This window comes from Puma concolor, chromosome A3 (assembly GCF_028749965.1).
Source record: "Puma concolor isolate L17-30 chromosome A3, mPumCon1.1.hap2, whole genome shotgun sequence".
Taxonomy (NCBI): domain Eukaryota; kingdom Metazoa; phylum Chordata; class Mammalia; order Carnivora; family Felidae; genus Puma; species Puma concolor.
Window position 1 is genome coordinate 32,363,413 of NC_141669.1, and position 18,961 is coordinate 32,382,373.

At 38.4% G+C, this 18,961-nt stretch overlaps 2 protein-coding genes across 5 annotated transcripts in view; both read right to left on the bottom strand.

Moving 5' to 3' along the window:
• CDKL4 (cyclin dependent kinase like 4) overlaps positions 1-2,500 on the bottom strand; it is a 54,526-nt gene extending 52,026 nt beyond the window's left edge. The window contains exons 1-2 of the mRNA XM_086700435.1: positions 2,291-2,500; positions 461-556 (exon numbers count right to left, since the gene is read on the bottom strand). The gene's annotated coding sequence lies outside the window, so the exon portion shown is untranslated. The remainder of the gene's footprint in view (positions 1-460; positions 557-2,290) is intronic.
• Positions 2,501-2,639: 139 nt separating this feature from the next.
• MAP4K3 (mitogen-activated protein kinase kinase kinase kinase 3) overlaps positions 2,640-18,961 on the bottom strand; it is a 206,459-nt gene continuing 190,137 nt past the window's right edge. For 3 of the 4 annotated variants that reach the window (XM_086700431.1, XM_086700432.1, XM_086700434.1), the window contains 6 exons: positions 16,632-16,803; positions 13,079-13,147; positions 12,902-12,994; positions 7,326-7,396; positions 4,740-4,795; positions 2,640-4,068 (listed from right to left, as the gene is read on the bottom strand). In XM_086700431.1, coding sequence (XP_086556557.1) covers positions 3,981-4,068; positions 4,740-4,795; positions 7,326-7,396; positions 12,902-12,994; positions 13,079-13,147; positions 16,632-16,803 — 549 coding nt within the window. In that variant the 3' untranslated portion in view covers positions 2,640-3,980. Of the gene's footprint in view, positions 4,069-4,739; positions 4,796-7,325; positions 7,422-12,901; positions 12,995-13,078; positions 13,148-16,631; positions 16,804-18,961 lie in introns of all 4 variants that reach the window. The other variant, XR_015249002.1, reaches the window with a different exon arrangement.

The following is an 18,961-nucleotide window of genomic DNA, read 5'->3' on the forward strand; positions in this document are numbered from 1 at the left end:
GTTTATCTCCTTTCTCCTTCAAGACCAAGCATACCCCCAAATCTACCTAAACTCACATCTACCCATTTCCGCCTTCATCATGCTGTAGAAAATTTTCTCAGTAAGGACACAGGTGATCACTACGCGCAAACCCAGCGGCCTGTTTCCATGGTCCTGTGTTCCATCTATGAAGTTCCTGAAACTATAGACTACTAGAGCTCCTTTCTCGTGGGGAAGCCCTCTACAGTCAGGCCCGAGCTGTTTTCTAGCTTCATGCCCTGTTGCTGTGCTCCAGGCACCTTAAACTCAGCTGCATGTATCACCACTGTTCCTTGCACCTGCATTCAAGATCTAGCCTACAGCTTGCTACCCTTTTCTCCTGCACTTCATAAACTATTCATCCATCAACAACCTGGATTATATAGAACTTTCTGCATAAAGGCTTTCCTTCTCCCAAAGCAGAATTCGGTGCCTTTTGTACCTTTCTTTATTGCTTTTCAACCAAATGGGCTCCTTGAATACTGGAAATGCCGCCTTTTCCATCTTTTCTCCAGTGCCAGTGAAGTGTCTGGATACACTGAAAGTTATCAATAGAAGTTGGTTAAATAATGGAGTCTCTCTCTCTCTCTCTCTCACACACTCACACACACACACACACACACACACACACACACACACACACACACACACACGTCTTTGCAATGAGTTTTGACTAGACTTACTTAATAAGCCTTAGTTGTAATTTTATGCAAATAATCTTATTCTAATGCAAAACACTTCGAATAAAGAAAATGCTTTCTGACAAAGCAAAAATAAATTAAGACAGGAAGTTAATTTCTCTTGTTGCAAGACACAGTGAGAGTCAGAATTTGGAATCCCAACTCCTGGTGAAAATAAATCTAATTTCCTGGGGGGGAAATGCTTATATTTTAGAGGGCAGTGGATATATATATTGCTTGTATTCTGTGGAATACATACTTTAGTATGGTACTTAAAGAGTATGCACTTTGAACCAAGTGGCCTGGGTTTAAATTCTAGCTCTATCACTTACCAGCTTTATTCTTAGGCAAGTTATTTAAGCTGTATGTGCCTGTTTCTTCATTTGTGAAAGAGCATTAACAATACCTACTCACTGGGCTGTTGTGGTGCTCTAGTGGGAGAATCTATATAAAGCATGTAGGATAGCCACCTGGCACACAGCCCTGGGCACTTACCATATTCCCTCAAGTCAGACTCTTAGTGCTTACCTAGTATTTTGTATAGCACACATTTTCATCTAACAATGGTGAAAACTGCTATTTGTTCTTTATTTCCTGATCTCTTCTGAAATCAGTGGCGCACTTGCAAGCTGAATGATGGCAATGGGCCCAGAAACAACCAATCTCATCTCAACACTAATGTCTAAGAAACTAGCTCACAAGATAGATTGTTTAATGAAGATGAAATAGTTTCCAACATTTAGGTGAGTGGCTCTTTTCCTTTTGAGTGAATAAAGATCCTTAGTCAAAACTTACCAGGTAGAGCTACAAAGTTGCATTTTTAAAGGTCATCAGATTATTCTGAGGCATGTGATCCTTGGACCACCCTCAGAAAACTGATTTAAATTCTAGTCAACCAGTGTTTCCCACACAGGGGCTGCACATCAGAATAATCTGTACAACTTTATAAAAATAATATGTCACTGGGCCTCATCCCCAGGGAGTGATTCCAGGGGTCCACATTTTTAAAAAGCCCATGAGTGACCTACAAACCAGTTGCATTTCTGGGAAGAATTCTGTTTGACAATTAAAGATGTCATTCAACCTATGAATTACCTATGTCATTCAACCATAGGTAAAGATGGTTGAATCTTTTTTGAGATGTGACCCTTTATGTAACATATAGGACTCGGAAACTAGAAAAAACTGGCCCAGAAAAAGGATCGACAGCCTTGTCAATAAATGCCAAGAACAGCTCTTGATTTCTTGAAAATCAGTTCCATGAGTCTCTGTTTTTCAACAAATTGATGATAATGTTATACCTATATGACTTAGAGTCATGTTTTTAAATAAGGAAACTGTTCTAGAGTCAAGTAAATTACCTAAAGTCACAGAGAAGGGTAGTGAAACTAGCAAGAGTAGAAATGGCGCCTCATGACACACAATCCAGTTCTTCCCACCCAAGTGTCCCCTTCCTTAACCTCCAGAACTGCATTCCCCAACACTGTCCCCTTCCTTTCTGTAACCCAGGAGTCGGCAACATTTTCTATAAAGGGCCAGTTGGTAAATATTTAAGGCTCTGTAAGCCATACAGCTTTCTCGGAACCACTCACCTCGGTCACTGTACAGCAAATCCAGCCACAGACAACACATAAACGAGTATGTGGTGTGGTGTTCCAATAAAACCTTATTTACAAAAAACAGATGGTGAGCAGGATTGGGATGAGGACTGTTTGCCGACACCTGCTTCCTAAGACTATGGATGTTTTGATCTTCCTCATCAGAAAGCTGAAGATTCTATAGATGATGCCCCTTTATGAAACTGAGATGACAGATCAAATAAAAATATGATCTGAGGGACCAGAATGGGTATGCAGAATAAGTAAACTTTTTTTCTCCTTAATATATTTTAGTCTTACTCTACACAGATTAAGCCAGATAACAAGCTACTGTACAACCGTGTGTTAAAAAACATGTTTATTTTACACTATGTACAATCAAAAACATATTTAAAAGCATTATCAATTAAAATAAGTGAAGACCATAAATCACAATTTAGTTTGTTCCTAGTGTATATACCCACATTAAAATATAAAGAACATATACCAAAAAAGAGCCAGAGTGTGCATTTTTGCTAAAACTTGGTATATACATATTCCATTGGAAAAAAGCAATCAAAAATGACTTTAAACCAAAGCTAAGTTCCTGTGATGTGTAGTAACCATTATATTGTTTATATGAGGTAGTAACTAAATTATTTTGGCCATGTATTAATACTCTAAGTCAAAAGAAATAGGAAAACGAGCATAAAATAAGGCCAACCAAAGTAAAAATCCCACTAGAAATTTGAACCACTCCACTCGATGGAATGTTATAGTTCTTCAATGTGACTATATGAAATGTTTAGTGTGGACTCTAATAACGCTGATTTATTCTTTGTGCACACGGTAATTCTGACAACTGCAGCGTCACTATTATAGGTACCGCTATTCTGTGATTCAAAATTTTTTCAAAGGTATGTTTTTAAGCACAAACAATCTTACAGGATTCTGCTTAAATATAAAAAGACCAGTTACTACAACAGGTGGTTAATTGGTTTGTTTCACATAGAAAACAATCCAAAGACATTTAAAAAAGATGTTGTGGGGCCAAATGCATATTGACATTGTCACAGCTTACTTTTGTGACTTAATACATCACGTATCAATACTCTGTGCAAATATAAACACCAGTGTACTTGCATTAAAATTAAAAACAAGATTATAAAATGATTATAGCCTCCATTACAATTTGGAAGTTACAAGATTTATATTCATATTACTAAATTACATATAATAAAAATACAATAGTGTTAAATGTACTGTTTCATTGCCAGCATCCCGTTTTGTAATATAGCCACACCCAAGAATATACTAAAGAATTCTTAAAATATTAACCCCAATTGCATTTTTCATCAACATTTACATCTGTACAGATAAGACACTCACTTGTACATCTCATAAAAGTACATTATCTACATAAATTCTTAGTGTATGTCTTCAGCAATATGAAGTTTCACAGAAAAATACTGCCCATATGTACAAAGATTACATTAACAATGAATTAAGCACTTGTGTGGTTCAATATGCTAAATATATCCCTACCACTTAAAACAGAAATTTCCCCCATCTTGTCTCATGCCACAATAAATTACAAGTAACTGAAGCCAGGTCACTGCAGCCTTTGTACAGCTTCAAGCGTTCGTTAATGTTGCCGCGGTAGTGTCCTTCTTTTCTGGCGTTAACTGTCAAAGCACAACATTTCTCAGTAACTGTTTTCATGACCCGCCAGGATGTATAAATTGCTATTTGCTGTGGGGTTATCAGTTGGCCTACTTTCCAAAACCACGACCCTAAAAGTAATAAACAAAAAAACATGTAGCAGAACAAAGTTATTCTTGAAAACTAATGTCAGCAGAAACAGTTTCCATTACTTCATTTTATGCCTCTATAAAATACTGTTTATTTGATTTGTGGGCAGACCATCATTTGCAAATCATTATAGTTAAAGAACCAATTCCAGCTCCGGTAAGTAATTTTGCTGCCCACCACCTCCCACCTCTAAGCCAGTGCTGTTTTAAGAGTCAGGGAGCAGGGGGTGGGTAAACCTGTCTTTGGAATAATTTGGGGGAACTTAATTCTCATAAAGTATAGAACAATCTGTCATTCAAGAAACAGGAAATATATCAGAATAGAACCTAAAAATTCTATCTGGCGCTAAAACCAAAAAGTTTTATTTGTCAGCATATGGTATTTCTTCTTTCTTGTGCTGTAAATCACACTCTGGACAGCACCGTAATGCAAAATTAGTACTGACAGATCTATATATTCCTGTTACTTGGAACAGCAGGTACATTCTCAAAGGCTTTATAACTTCCTGACTTGTGGATTCTTTGGTGTGAAAAATACAATGTTGAATATATTACTGTAGAAATTTCAGTTCCCTTGAAAATGAAATCCGTTTCATGCTGGATTTTATAAAACACATTTAGTACTATGTTTTTAGTACAACCCCTTTCCATACCTGTCGGATCCAAGCAGCCTAAAAATTCTTGTGTTATCTGAAATTTCTTGTGTTACCTGTTCAATTAAAATATAAATTTAATTTCCAAAGTTAAAGGCACAAAATTTTATATGGGCATTTAATTTATAACTCTATCAAAAAGAAACATAATTCCTAAGATGAAAACAGATCCCTCTATGACTGTTAACTTGTTAAGTCAGCACAGAGATATGTCAATTTGTTAGCCTAGGAAAAACATGGCTAATTTCGAATTAATCCTAAAACAGGAGAATAGGAAAACCATTTACTTATTAAATTACAGACCTTGAGGTTGCTGGAGGGGAGATGGGCAGGGGGGAGGAGCTAAATGGGTGGTGGATACTAAGGAGCGCACTTGTTACGATGAGTACTGGGTGTTACATGTAAGTGATGAACTGCCAAATTCTATTCCCGAAACTATTATTACACTGTATGTTAGCTAACCGGAAGTTAAATAAAAACATAACAAAACAAAATTCTAGACCTCAAGGGAAAACTTTAAAAGCAAGCACCCAGTCCATTTATTTAACAAAAACCTTTTGTCAGTTAGGTTAATGCTAACAGCAAGGCCACTGCAGCAGCAAGCCACTTTGATCGGGCCCTTTTACTTTTAAAAGGCTGCAGTGTGGCATGATGGGACAAACTCAAGACTGGAATTTGAATCCCACTTACTAGCTATGACACTGGGCAAGGTACGTAATTTTGTTGAAAATGGTTTTGTCTTCTGCAAAACAGGAGAGAAAATATCTACTCTGCAGTAGTCTTGTGCAGTATTCTTAAAAGTATCAGTGGGTATAATGCCTAGCTATGGGAGTGCTCAACAGAGGATTTTTCTTTCCCATATCCACCCCCCCCACCCCCCGTCTCTTGAAATAGTGTTTTCTGATGGCATACAGCCTTCAGGAAGTCTTCAGTGTGACCGATTACCAGCTGGAGAGTTAAAGGTAAGTCTACAGAAGAAAGAAAAACCCACTCCTTTTGCTTATTGAATGCGAAACATTCCAAATTATAATGGCAGTAACTTCTCCCCATTGCATTAGTACCTCTACAATTAGTTATTCTGGAAACATCAGGGATTCTCAACTCTTTTGGAACCCAGCACACCTGAAGGATACAACATGCTCACTTCAGTAATCGTGCTCATGACTGATCTTCGACATGTTTTTGGACAAGCAGTACTCAGTGAAGGCTACCGGCGCACTTTGAAGAAGCCCCTCAGGTGATTTTGGGGGCAACCTTGTCTTTTTGTAAAAACTGTTCTCTTGTATCCTGCCTATGGTGCCTTTCTTTCTCTGCCTAGTGTTTATTAGTTGTTGACTGTTCTTAATTCCCTGTTCAATTTCCACAGATGATTTTAAAACATCTTCCTGAGAAGTGAACCCTCTTGTGGGAATTACTGCTAAGAACATATTAGTCCGAACTGTATTTTCTCTAAGATTTTATTTTTAAGTAACTTCTGCAACTCAACGTGGGGCTCAAACTTACAGTCCTAAGATCAAAAGTCGAATGCTGTACCGACAGAGCCAGCCAGGCGCTCCTTGGATTTTTATCGAATACTTACTGTAAATCAGGCATTATGCCAATCACATCACATGCTTCCTTTCCCTTAATCATCCCATGAAGTAATAAGTATGATTATTATCTCCCATTTGAAAATGAAAAGGAGCTAAGTGACATGCCACGGCTACACGTACTCAACTGCAGGGCGGAGAAACGAACCTGGCGTCGCAACTCTGGAACTCATGCTGATGGTCGCTCTACTACACTGCCCACTTGGTTAGCAGAAACGCTCTGAGCTCAGAATGACAGACTGGGGCATAAACGAGCTTTCTTGCTTGAGGAGCCGAAGGTTTTCATTTCCCTCTAATGTTCAAGTGAAAGTTATACTGCTGAGACTGATTTGGGGGTACTGGGAGAGTTTCTGGTTTCACTTGCCTATAATATTCTCGGGGCCAAGTACAATGTCTGTAACCCCAGCACTCTCTGGTGGAAATGGTGAGCTGAACTGACTCACAAGACTTGCGAGTTAAATCGTTCCTGGAGTTAAATTTAGGTAGGAAGAAGAAGGGGCAAAGAGTCTTATAAATGCCAAGTGAAGGAGGGTAAGAGAAATAGGAGGCAAGGTGGCTGGAGAGGAATGTGGGATCCTTGACTTATAAGCCTGCTCTGGTCATCATTTCTGAAATCCAAAGTAGAAATGGTGCCTCAAGACGGGGAGAGCCAGCATCTGCACTCTTGTTCCAAGGGATGGGCTGGGAGAGTTGGAGAGCTGCGAGGAAATCACTTTTAGCAGTATTAGGAAATTCTTGTCCCGAATATAAAAGTGAGTATGTGGTTGCACACAAAATGCGCACTGAAGTCGTTTGGGTGAATGCAGAAAGAGAGGTGGCTGCAGAGCACACGCCATGAACCTCGTCACCAGACTGAATACACTGAACATCAACAGCGAGCATATCAAGTATTCCTCGTATCCATTAGGAACTTTGCAAAGTTAAAGAAAATTGTTTGAAGCAGAATCTGATAGTTTCATGCCTATTTAATGGACATAATTTTTAAAAGACTACTTACCTCATTAGATCTAAAACTTCTACCTTGCATTCCATGTTTCCAGAAAGCTAGCACACTGTCTTGTAGGCAAACTAGCAGGCAAGAACAGCTCAGTTACTGTTAATAGTACAAAAGTTCAGCCGATAAGCATCATTCTGTCCCTCTATCTTGCACAGCAGTACTTCCATTAAGAACTAATGTCAGCTATTCCATGTTTACATGGCATCTTTACTTTTGAAATTAAAAATATACATATACCAGACAGAACTGATTCATCTTTTGGCAAGAAAAAAGAAGATTCATTGAAAATATTGTTTTGTTACAGAAATTTTTTGTTTTGAGAAAATAACAACATTATAAAATGTTTCCAACATACCGAAAAACATGAGAAGAGCACAGAAACATATGTATCTACCATTCAACTCTCAAATCCTGACTTTTTGCCATTATATGCCTTTTGTTTAAAATACAACCGGGGCGCCTGGGTGGCGCAGTCGGTTAAGCGTCCGACTTCGGCCAGGTCACGATCTCGCGGTCCGTGAGTTCGAGCCCCGCGTCAGGCTCTGGGCTGGTGGCTCGGAGCCTGGAGCCTGTTTCCGATTCTGTGTCTCCCTCTCTCTCTGCCCCTCCCCCGTTCATGCTCTGTCTCTCTCTGTCCCAAAAATAAATAAACGTTGAAAAAAAAAAAAATTAAAATACAACCAAATTCAGCCAGCCCCTGAGTACAGCCCGAGCAGCTGGCCCCATCCATTCCAGGCCTTCCTTTCTCCCTGACATATCCGCTATTATAAATTTGATGCTTGTCATTCTCATGCATGTTTTTACTATTACTACACAATATCAAACTTTGTATCAAATGTTTCCGACTTTCATACATGGGGTATGGTGAACATATGAACTGTTTCTAGGTTTTTGATCTGTAATAAACATTCTGTACCTCTTCTTTAATACATGTGCAAATTTTTCTAATTCTAGAAACAGAATTAATGGGACACAGGCATACTTTTTAAAAATTTTAGTTTTGCTTTTAATATTTACATATTTAATACATATTTTTGTGTGTATTCAGTGAGGAAGACATCTAATTTTACTTCCTACAGATAAGCAATTGCATCACCATCATTTGCTAAACAGTCCACCATTTTCCATTGACATATTTATGCTATAAATTTCCATTTACATGTAGGTCCACTTCTGAGCCTTCTCTTCTGGTGCCACTCTTCTACTTTTTTATCCGTCTGATCCCACACTGTCTTAATCACTATAGCTTTATAAAAGTTCCAATACTGAGTAGGGCAAGTATTCATCCAAATTTATTTTACTGTTCTTGGCCTTTGACTCTTTCACATGAATTTTTATTTTTTTTCCTTTTTTTTTTAAAAAGAAATTTATTCTTAAGTTAGTTAACATACAGTATAGTCTTAGCTTTAGGAATAGATTCCAGTGATTCATCACTTACATACAACATCCAGTGTTCATCCCAACAAGCACTCTCCTTAATGCCCATCAACCATCAGTTTGTTCTCTGTATTTAAGAGTCTCTTATGGTTGGCCTCCCTTTCTATTTATATCTTTCCTTCCCCTGTGATCATCTGTTTCTCAAATTCCACATATGAGTGAAATCATGAGATCTTTCTCTTACTGACTTAGTTTGGTTAGCATAATACCTTCTAGTTCCATCCACATTGTTGCAAATGCCAAGATTTCATTCTTTTCCATCGCTGAGTAGTATTCCATTGTGTATGTATGTATGTATGTATGTATGTATATATGTATGTGTGTATGTATATATATACACATATATATATACATACACACATATATATGTATATGTGTATGTATATATATACACATACATATATACATACACACACATACACACCCCACATCTTCTTAATCTATTCATCAGTTGAAGCACATTTGGGCTCTTTCCTTAATTTGGCTATTGTTAATAGCACTGTTACAAACACTGGAGTGCACATGTCCCTTTGAATCAGCTCTCCTGTATCCTTTGGATAAATTCCTAGTAGTCCAATTGCTGGGCTGTAGGGCAGTTCTATTTTTAATTTTTGGAGGAACCTCCACACTGTTTTCCAGAGTGGATACACCAGTTTGCATTCCCACCAACACAGCAAGAGGGTTCCCCTTTCTCCATATCCTCGCCAACACCTGATGTTTCCTGAGTTGTTAAGTTTTAGTCACTCAGACTGGTGTGAGGTGGTATCTCATTGTGGTTTTGATTTATATTTCCCTGATGATGAGTGATATTGAGCATCTTTTCATATGTCTGCCAAATGGATGTCTTCTTTGGAAAAGTGTCAATTCATATCTTCTGCCTATTTCTTCACATCTGGATTGTTTTTCGGGTGCTGAGTTTGGTAAATTCTTTATAGATTTTTTATACTAATCCTTTATCTGATATGTCATTTGCAAATACCTTCTCCCATTCCGTTGGTTGCCTTTTAGTTTCGTTGATTGTTTCCTTTGCTGTGCAGAAGCTCTTTATCTTGATGAGGTTGCAATAGTTCACTTTTGCCTTCAGAGACATGTCAAGTAGGAAGTTGCTGTGGCTGAGGTCAAAGAGGTTGCTGCCTGTTTTCTCCTGTAGGATTTTGATGGTTTCCGGTCTCACATTTAGGTCTTTCATCCATTTTGAATTTATTTTTGTGTGTCACATGAATTTTTAGATCAGCTTATCATGTGGCACAAATCACTTTATTGGGATTTAAAAAAAATGTTTTTTAATGTCTATTTATTTCTGAGAGAGAGACACAGAGTAACCAGGGGAGGAGCAGAGAGAGAGGGAGACACAGAATCCGAAGCAGGCTCCAGGCTCCAAGCTGTCAGCACAGAGCCCGACGTGGGGCTCAAACCACGAACTGCGAGATCATGACCTGAGCCAAAGTCAGATGCTTAGCCAACTGAGCCACCCAGGCGCCCCGGGATTTTTATTTAAACGAACCAAATTTGTGGTTTAACTTATAAAGAACTGACACCTTTCTCATATTCACAGACACAGTATAGTTCTTCATTTGTTCAAATCTTTTATGCTTTCAAACAATAACTTGGAATTTCCTAGATAATGGTCTTAAACATATTTTGATTACATTTATTTCCAAATTTCTTATTTTATTGCCATCGTCAGTGAGATCTTTTTTTCTGTTAATTTCATAATTACTGGCATATCAAAAAGCTATTTATTGGTGTGAGTCATATCTACCAACTCTGAATTCTCTTACTAATTCCAGCAGTTTACTCAGAGAGCTATACAGTCCATATAATCATATCATCAGCAAAAAAGGATCTTTTACTTTTTTCTAATCCTCATAGTTTCCTTGTCTAGTAAGACAATGTCAAATGTGATGATAGCACATATTCTTATCTTGTTCTTGACTTTAATGGCAGAATCTGACCATGAAACATGTTTTTATTACTTTTTAAGTATATTTTTTAAAAGTTTATTTACTTGAGAGAGTATGCACGTGTGCATGAGGGAGAAGCAGAAAGGGAGAGAGAGAATCCCAAGAAGGATCCCAAGAAGGCTCCACACTGTCAGCACAGAGCAAGACTTGGAGCTCGATCCCATGAACCATGAGATCATGACCTGAGCCAAAATCAAGGGTCGGATGCCCAACCAACCTAACCACCCAGGAGCCCCAAACATGAATATTTTTAATAGGCTTTCCTAGATGAAGAACATTTCCTTTTATTGCTAAGTTGCTGAGAAGTTTTTTCTTAAATCATGAATGATCTGGATTTTACTCAATGCTTTTTTGTGCACCTACTGAAAGTTATGTGACTTTTTGCTTTTAATATTTAATGTGCTATATTATATATTACATAAACAAGTTTTCTGATGCTGAACCATCTTTACTTTCCTGAAATAAACTCTATTATACTTGATGGTGTGGAGTTCTATTTACTATTTTGTTTCAGATTTGTTCAAATTCTGCTTTCATGAGAATGGATTCTTTTGTTTTCTATACTGACCTTGCTTGATTTTAGTGTCAGTGTTAAACACTGATTTGTTCAGCATTCCTTCTTTGTCAGTAATCTGAAACAGTCTGTACAGGATAGGGATTATCTCTTTTTAAGGGTGGATAACAGTCTCCTATAAGGATGTCAGGCTTTATGTGGGGAGAGTCTTGATTACTAGGCACCTCAAGCAAGGAGCCAGGCTCTGGCTCCCACTTCCTACAGGATACTTTTAGTCTTCTTTATCAGAAGGAGCACAGCAGGCCTACATATTGCTTGAGTTTCTGTTCTTTATTTATCTTATTCTTTGGCTTTGGCTGTGAGTTTTTAAGCACAGATTCCATTTTATTTATTTTTATTTATATATATATTAAAAAAATTTTTTTAACTTTTTTTATTTTTTCGAGACAGAGAGAGACAGAGCAGGAGCAGGGGAGGGGCAGACAGGGGAGAGAGGGAGACACAGAATCAGAAGCAGGTTCCAGGCTCTGAGCTGTCAGCACAGAGCCTGACGCGGGACTCGAACCCACAGACCGTGAGATCATGACCTGAGCCAAAGTCAGACGCTTAACCGACTGAGCCACCCAGGCGTCCCGCACAGATTCCATTTTAAAATCGTGAAGAGATTTCTCTCGTTTTATTATCAGCATTTGCTTGCTGGAAGAAGGGCATTCTACTTGGAGGAGACAGTAAAAGTAGAACCAGGAATAAAACAAATGAACTATCTGTCCTTGGCCCTACCTCTTTATATATGTGCAAATCTTTCATTGATAATGAAGAGCAAAAAAATTGTGCCTAGTTAAATACTGAATTAGCTCTCATTCATATTCCCAGCACCATCTGTGATCATTTTTACCTCATTTTTCTGGAATGTAATCATTTTAATACTTACTTATTTAATTTAATAGATAAATTTATTATTTAATAATAATAAATAAGAGAAACAGAGAAGAGCAGAGAGAGAGACAGAAAGAGAAACAGAGAGAAAAGAGCAGAGAGAGAGGGAAGAAGAGAATCCCAAGCAGACTCCATGCCCAGTGCAGAGCCCAACACAGGGCTGGATCTCATGATCATGAAATCATGACCTGAGCCAAAATCAAGAGTCAGATAACTGACTAAGTCACCCACATGCCCCTGGAATGTAATAATTTTAGAATACTGAATATATAAGAAATCCTTTTTCAGAAAACACCGTAGTCCAGCAAAATGTGAGAATGAGATAATGGAATCTCCTTCTTGCCATTTTTACATTTTGCTCTGGTCAGCATATACAACAGCAGAAGTACAAAAGAGTACGCTAAGTACTAAATTTTAAAGTACTTATAGGGAAACTCCACAGAAGTTTGGAGGAAATGGAAATTCCTGTGTTATGAAAAATGGTATTTATTTCTTTTGAAATGTCAAATCTGTAAGGAGGACATTATTTCTAGATGTCAGTTATTAAACTATTTTAGAGAATGTATAAAAGTGAAGACTGATGTTGACTTCATATTCATTATACCCTGTATTGTAAAAAAATGTATTCTTAGTAATATACTTCTATAATCTCAGATAATTATCAGGTAAGATATTTTAAGCAGCTCTTACTGCAGTCAAACCAGAAATACAAAACTTGCACTTACCTATTGATTCAATCTGGAAATCAAAGGTGAGCTCAGATGATAATTTTCTGCTAGATTTTAATCTTCCTTGGAGATTTACTATTTTTATACAACCTAGAGACGGGGAGGGGGAGAGTCACTCAGAAACTAAGATAAAAGGAAGGTGTTAAAGTAAGATGTTCATAAATAAAAACTTACAATCCAAGCATACAAGAATGGTATCTCTCTCCAATTGGGTTACGTGAGTAACACTTGTCTGTGGGCTATCTGTAACACAAACAAACTCAATAAACTGACACAAAAAAAGTAATTTTGAAAGCACAAAGACCTAAAAACAAGAATTCTGAACATCACTGAATCTGAAACAGACATAAATTTTTAGCTATACATATGTACTGGCTGAGCCAGGCTGCTTGGGTCTAAACTCTGATGCAAGTGCTGAAGGAAGTCAGGGCTCACTGGAACGCTAACTATTGTCATTACTGCTGGTGATGTCATTATTTTCACTCATACGTGAAATCAGGAGTATAATCCTCTATATTATAGTTATGACTGATTTCTGCTTTTAAACTCAGAAAGCCAGGGACTGCTTTGTATATCACATGGTAGTGTCCAGCACCACATGCAATAATTATTTACTGAGTGAATGAATCAGAAGGACAAACAAATCACTTCAAGTACCAATGAGTTAAAAGAAATACTGAAGTATTTTGAGAAGTATGAAATATTATCAAAATGCAAACAGTCATCATTTTTTTTATTAAGATTTATCAAAGTTCTTATAAACTGGGAATTTTTTTGTAATTGTTTTTTAATGTTTGTTTACTTTTGAGAGAGAGAGAGAGAGAGAGCGAGAGCGTGTGTATGCGCACGGGTGAGGGGCAGAGAGAGGGAGACACAGAATGTGAAGCAGGCTCCAGGTTCTGAGCTGTCAGCACAGAGCCCGGTGCAGGGTGCGAACTCACGCATCGCAAGATTATGACCTGAGCCGAATTTGGACGCTCAACTGACTGAGCCATGTGGGCGCCCTGAGAATGCTTTTGAAAAAAATATTATATTTATTTATCAATAAATAAATATATACATATATACATATATATGTATACACACACATATATATGATATAGATCTGTATCTGTATCTATATAGAAAGCACAAGTGGAGGAGGGGCAGAGAGAAGGAGAGACAAGAATCCCAAGCAGGCTCCATGACATCAGCGCAGAGACCAATGTGGGGTCCAAACCCATGAACTGCGAGATCCTGACCTGAGCCGAAATCAAGAGTTGGACGCTAACCAGGCACCCCCAAACTGAGAATGTTTAAATGATTTTCCACGAAGTGAAAAGTAGGCTACCCCAAACTTTGTACGAACATCAAAACTGAAACTGCTGATCTACAGGCCTTTGTTTCTGGCCTTACGTGTCCTTGAGAGTGGGTCTGATGACCTACAGTTACTGTCTTCTACTTCCTATAGTATTAGTCTTAGGACATCCAAGGCCTGCCGTTAGACCTTCAAATGTATTTTAGACCTGGTACGTCTGTAACCAACCAGAGCTGAAAGGACACGGAACAGGCCTCGTGGAAATCAGATCTTTGTAGCTCTTACATACGTGGGTGAAAATTAACAATCTGAACATATCTATACAATCGACTTCAGTTCAGGAAGCCAGGCTAGCATACCAGAGAGAAAGTCAGGAAAATAAGGTGTTACCAACTGCTTGTATCAATTAGTTACCAAACACTAGAATCACCCGGAGATCTTTACAAAATACTGATGCCTAGCTGTCACGTCTAGATATTCTTATTTAATTGGCGGCGTATGTGACTTGAGGTATCAGGAGTTTTAAAACTTCCCAGGTGGGCTGTACAGTGCAACGCAGTTTAGGAAACCAATGACTCAGAATTTCATATGATGCAAAACTCTAACCATACTTTCTCTCATTCAATTTTTACCTTAGCATCTCAAAACCAGAGATGAACTGTAGTTATCATACTTAGTTTCTATTGTTGGGATGAGCACTGGGTGTTATAGGTAAGCGATGAACCACGGGAATCTACCCCAGAGACCAAGAGCACACATTACACACTGTTATGTTTGCCAATTTGACAATAAATTATATTAAAAAAGAAAAAAGGAAATCTAATGTTAATTCACAATAAAAACTTCCAAAAAACAAAAAAATCCAACTCCTAATAAAGTGATTTCATTACAGTAAGAGAATGAAATCAGAAGCTCCTTAGAATGAAGCTGTACAAAATTCTTCTGTGCAGAAATCAGGCCCTTCATTCAACAATTAGTAGAAAAGGATTTAAAATTAAAATGCTTGGGAGAAATAAGGTATTAACTGAAATCCACTAACAATAAAATATCAATCACCCAACAATGCCTTCCTATTAAGCAGGGAGGAAGAGATCAGGAAAGCAGGAGTGCACCCGCTGTCTGAAAGGGTAGATAGGTGTCTAAGAGAGAATGCAGAACAGAGAATTCGAGGGAGCCAAGGAAGCCACATCACGTTGTCAAGGGCCAGCCATGTTTTCCTTCAACAATGTGTCCTTAAAGGAAAGCTGTTTCAAGTTTCCTGGGCTTCAGGAAGTCATGTAATTGTCTCTAGGTTTTTGTGAATGTGTTTGCGATGACTTTTTTTCCGTGTCAAAGACCCACAACTCTAAGTTTTTTCCTTTTGTGAACACTCTTTTAGGCTTCCAACAAACTCCTGACTAATCAATATTTATCAGCCAATTGTCTTCTTAATATTTCCCTAAGAACCCAAAGACCCTGACAAAAGGCCTCTGCAAGACCTTTAAAAATTGCCTTCTTGGGGTGCCTGGGTGCCTCAGTTGGTTAAGCGTCCGACTTCGGCTCAGGTCATGATCTCATGGTTCATGAGTTCGAGCCCCATATCTGGCTCTGTGCTGACGGCTCAGAGCCTGGAGCCTTCTTCAGACTCTGTGTCTCCTCTCTCTGCCTCCTCCTCCTCCTCCCCTCTCCTCCCCTCCCCCGCTCATGCTCTCTCTCTCTCTCTCTCTCTCTCTGTCTCTCAAAAATAAATAAAACATTAAAAAAATAATGAAATTGCCTTCTTAAATGGCCACTGTCTATTTTACAGCAAAACATTGTGCAGTGTTATTTTTAAAGGGGAAAAAAATCAAAAGGAGCTCCATAATAAACACAGTGCTTTAAAAATCAGGAAAAAAAAGACCATTCAGGTCACTTTTTTTAAAGTGTAAAAAGTTGAATCAGATTTATTTATCACGAAACACAAGTTTTACCAATATGTACTGACTACACGAACAAGATTGGAGGTTTCAAACTATAATCAAATTTCTGTAAAAAGATAATTAATTGGAAATAATATTTCCCAAGATACTAGTATGAAGAAAGGATCTGCTATGCCACTGGGCAACGCAGATCAAAATTTAAGAAAACAAATTATACAATTGCACAGGTACTTATCTATCAATTACCAGAATATGATGGAAAATAGACTCAATGCAGTTTTTGCTTTTATTTAGATCACCTTTCCTCAGCCTGAGGCCTGTGTATGTGCAGTGGACAGGGAGGTGCCTGTGTCAACATCACCGGCATCAGCCGGGAGCACACAGAAGAGCAACTTCTCAGGCCTTGCTCCAGATCTACCAGATGAACTCTGGCAGTGGGGGGTCAGCAGGCCCCCGGGGGATTCTGATCCATACTCCTGTTTGGGAACCACTGATATGTACTGGCCTTAATAACTCAGTAAAAGTCACAAACCTGACTCTGTAAACCACGAAGAGGTAGAATTTGGGTTGACAGTTTCAAATCGAACCACCTGGTTGAAGTCTCTCCCTCTGCTGACGCCAACACAGACGAGAGGGTACTCCTGTTCGGGAACTACCAGCATTTCGAACACTCGAAGCGGACAAGGTATAGGAAAATCTATGTGCTAGACACAGAAACAAAAGGACATTAAACAAAGGAAAACGGAAGCCAAATAGTGTCACGAGAGCACTAAGAATTTTTACTTCTACAAACACATGGAAAATAACTCTCTACTATTAGGACTGCTTCTTGTCACAGAAACTCTGGGTATGTAGAAAAACACAAATTATAAAGTATTTGATTTGAGGTTTAACACTGTAAAATGTTGTTAAGTTAAAAATCACACAATTTTAAGACATTAGGGCTAGAAGGGAACTTATAAATCACCTGTCCAACCCAGGTGGCAACTGAGATCCAGAAATCTGGGGACTGGCCCAGGGTCCCCCAGACTTTGTTGCAAAGTCTCCTGTCTCCCCATTGGATGCTGCTTCAGTTATATTTCCCTGCTTTCTTATCCAACTGAGCAAACATGGATGAGAGCACAGAAATGCTAATTAGCAAGAAACACTCCTCTTATAAGTGTGGACAGTAAAAAAAACCCCATAAATAAGAGAAATTTAGCTTCTTGGCGCAAGTGATGCTATTCATTAACTCACTTATGATGCAACCAATTTTACTTTCACATAATTTCAAAATTATTCTTACACTGCAACCAAGAGGCTAAATAAATTCGTATTTTGTAAGTTTGGGAAAATAGATGGAGAACATTAACATCCTCAGTAATCAGGAAATTAAACCACGAGATAAGATCCATGTCCCCCTGACTAAAATGAAACAAGTGACAGTAACAAGTATTACCAGGAGGAGCAGACGAGTGCTCACCAAGTGATGGGAGCATAAGCAGGGAAGGCCATGCTGGCTGACTACATTATCTGTGAGTGTCAGGGCCCTGCAATACTCTTATCCTCTCTAGAGAATACGAGCACACACAGGCACAGGAGACATGATGCAAACATGTTCATAGCAATATTGTTCAAATAACAAAAAACTGGAAATAACTCAAATACCCATCAACAATACCTAGATAAAGTTACGGCCTATTCACACAATGGGAAGTCACAGAGCAATGAAAATGAACGAACTAGAACCATATCCAACAACTACACAAATCTGATGCTGCACCAAAGCCAGACACAAACGAATACATACTTTATGACTCCACTTACATACTAGGGAAGAATCAGGTAAAATTAATTCTAATTTTAGGGGCTTAGGGGTGTACGTTTATACAGTGAAAATGGAAAATAAGGGAGCTGACTGCTAGTGGATGGGGTGCCATGGGGAGTTCAGAGGTGCTGATGATATTCCTCAGAACAGAAAAGGTTGTTTTTCAAAAAATATGGGTCTTATCCATACGGTAGTAAGTCCACTCTTAGTATGTTTTAGATTTTGTTGCTCTCATGAATGGGCTGTAATTTCATTTAATTTCCCCCAAGGTTAGTATTGGTAGTATTTAACAAAGCTAAGGATTTTGATTTATTTTTTAATCTGGCAACATGTAAATTCTGAAGAAAATAAATTCTGGAGAAAAACAGGTGAAACAGGTCTGCCATAACTATTATTCTTAAAAGTGTCAGAAAATACACACACACACACACACACACACACACACACAAGTGTTAGAAAACACAATGTGGTCCTTGTGGCTAGAAGGTGAAGCTCTATGTGCACCTGTTGTTCCCGTATTCCTTCCTTCCCTGTGACTGCCAGAGTGCCTCCATCCCATGGGTACAGACACTTCTTCATCAACACTCCCCAACCCCCCTCTCTTTAGAAGCTTTCCCCTTACCTGGGGAGAGGCTTTGGATAAAATCTGTCATATATACATATACATACATACATATATATACATATATATATATATATTTTTTTTTTTTTTTAACGTTTATTTATTATTTTTGAGACAGGGAGAGACAGCATGAACGGGGGAGGGTCAGAGAGAGAGGGAGACACAGAATCCAAAACAGGTTCCAGGTTCTGAGCTGTCAGCACAGAGCCCGACACGGGGCTCAAACTCACAGACCATGAGATCATGACCTGAGCCGAAGTCGGATGCTTAACCGACTGAGCCACCCAGGCGCCCCTAAATCTCTCATATTTTTAATAAGGTAAAACATTTAAAATAATTCTCTTTGAAATGTGGTAAGAGCAGTACAGTAAAAAATAGTGCTTCTTTGTGTGTGTGTGTGTGTGTGTGTGTGTGTGAGCAAATAAAACCAAGA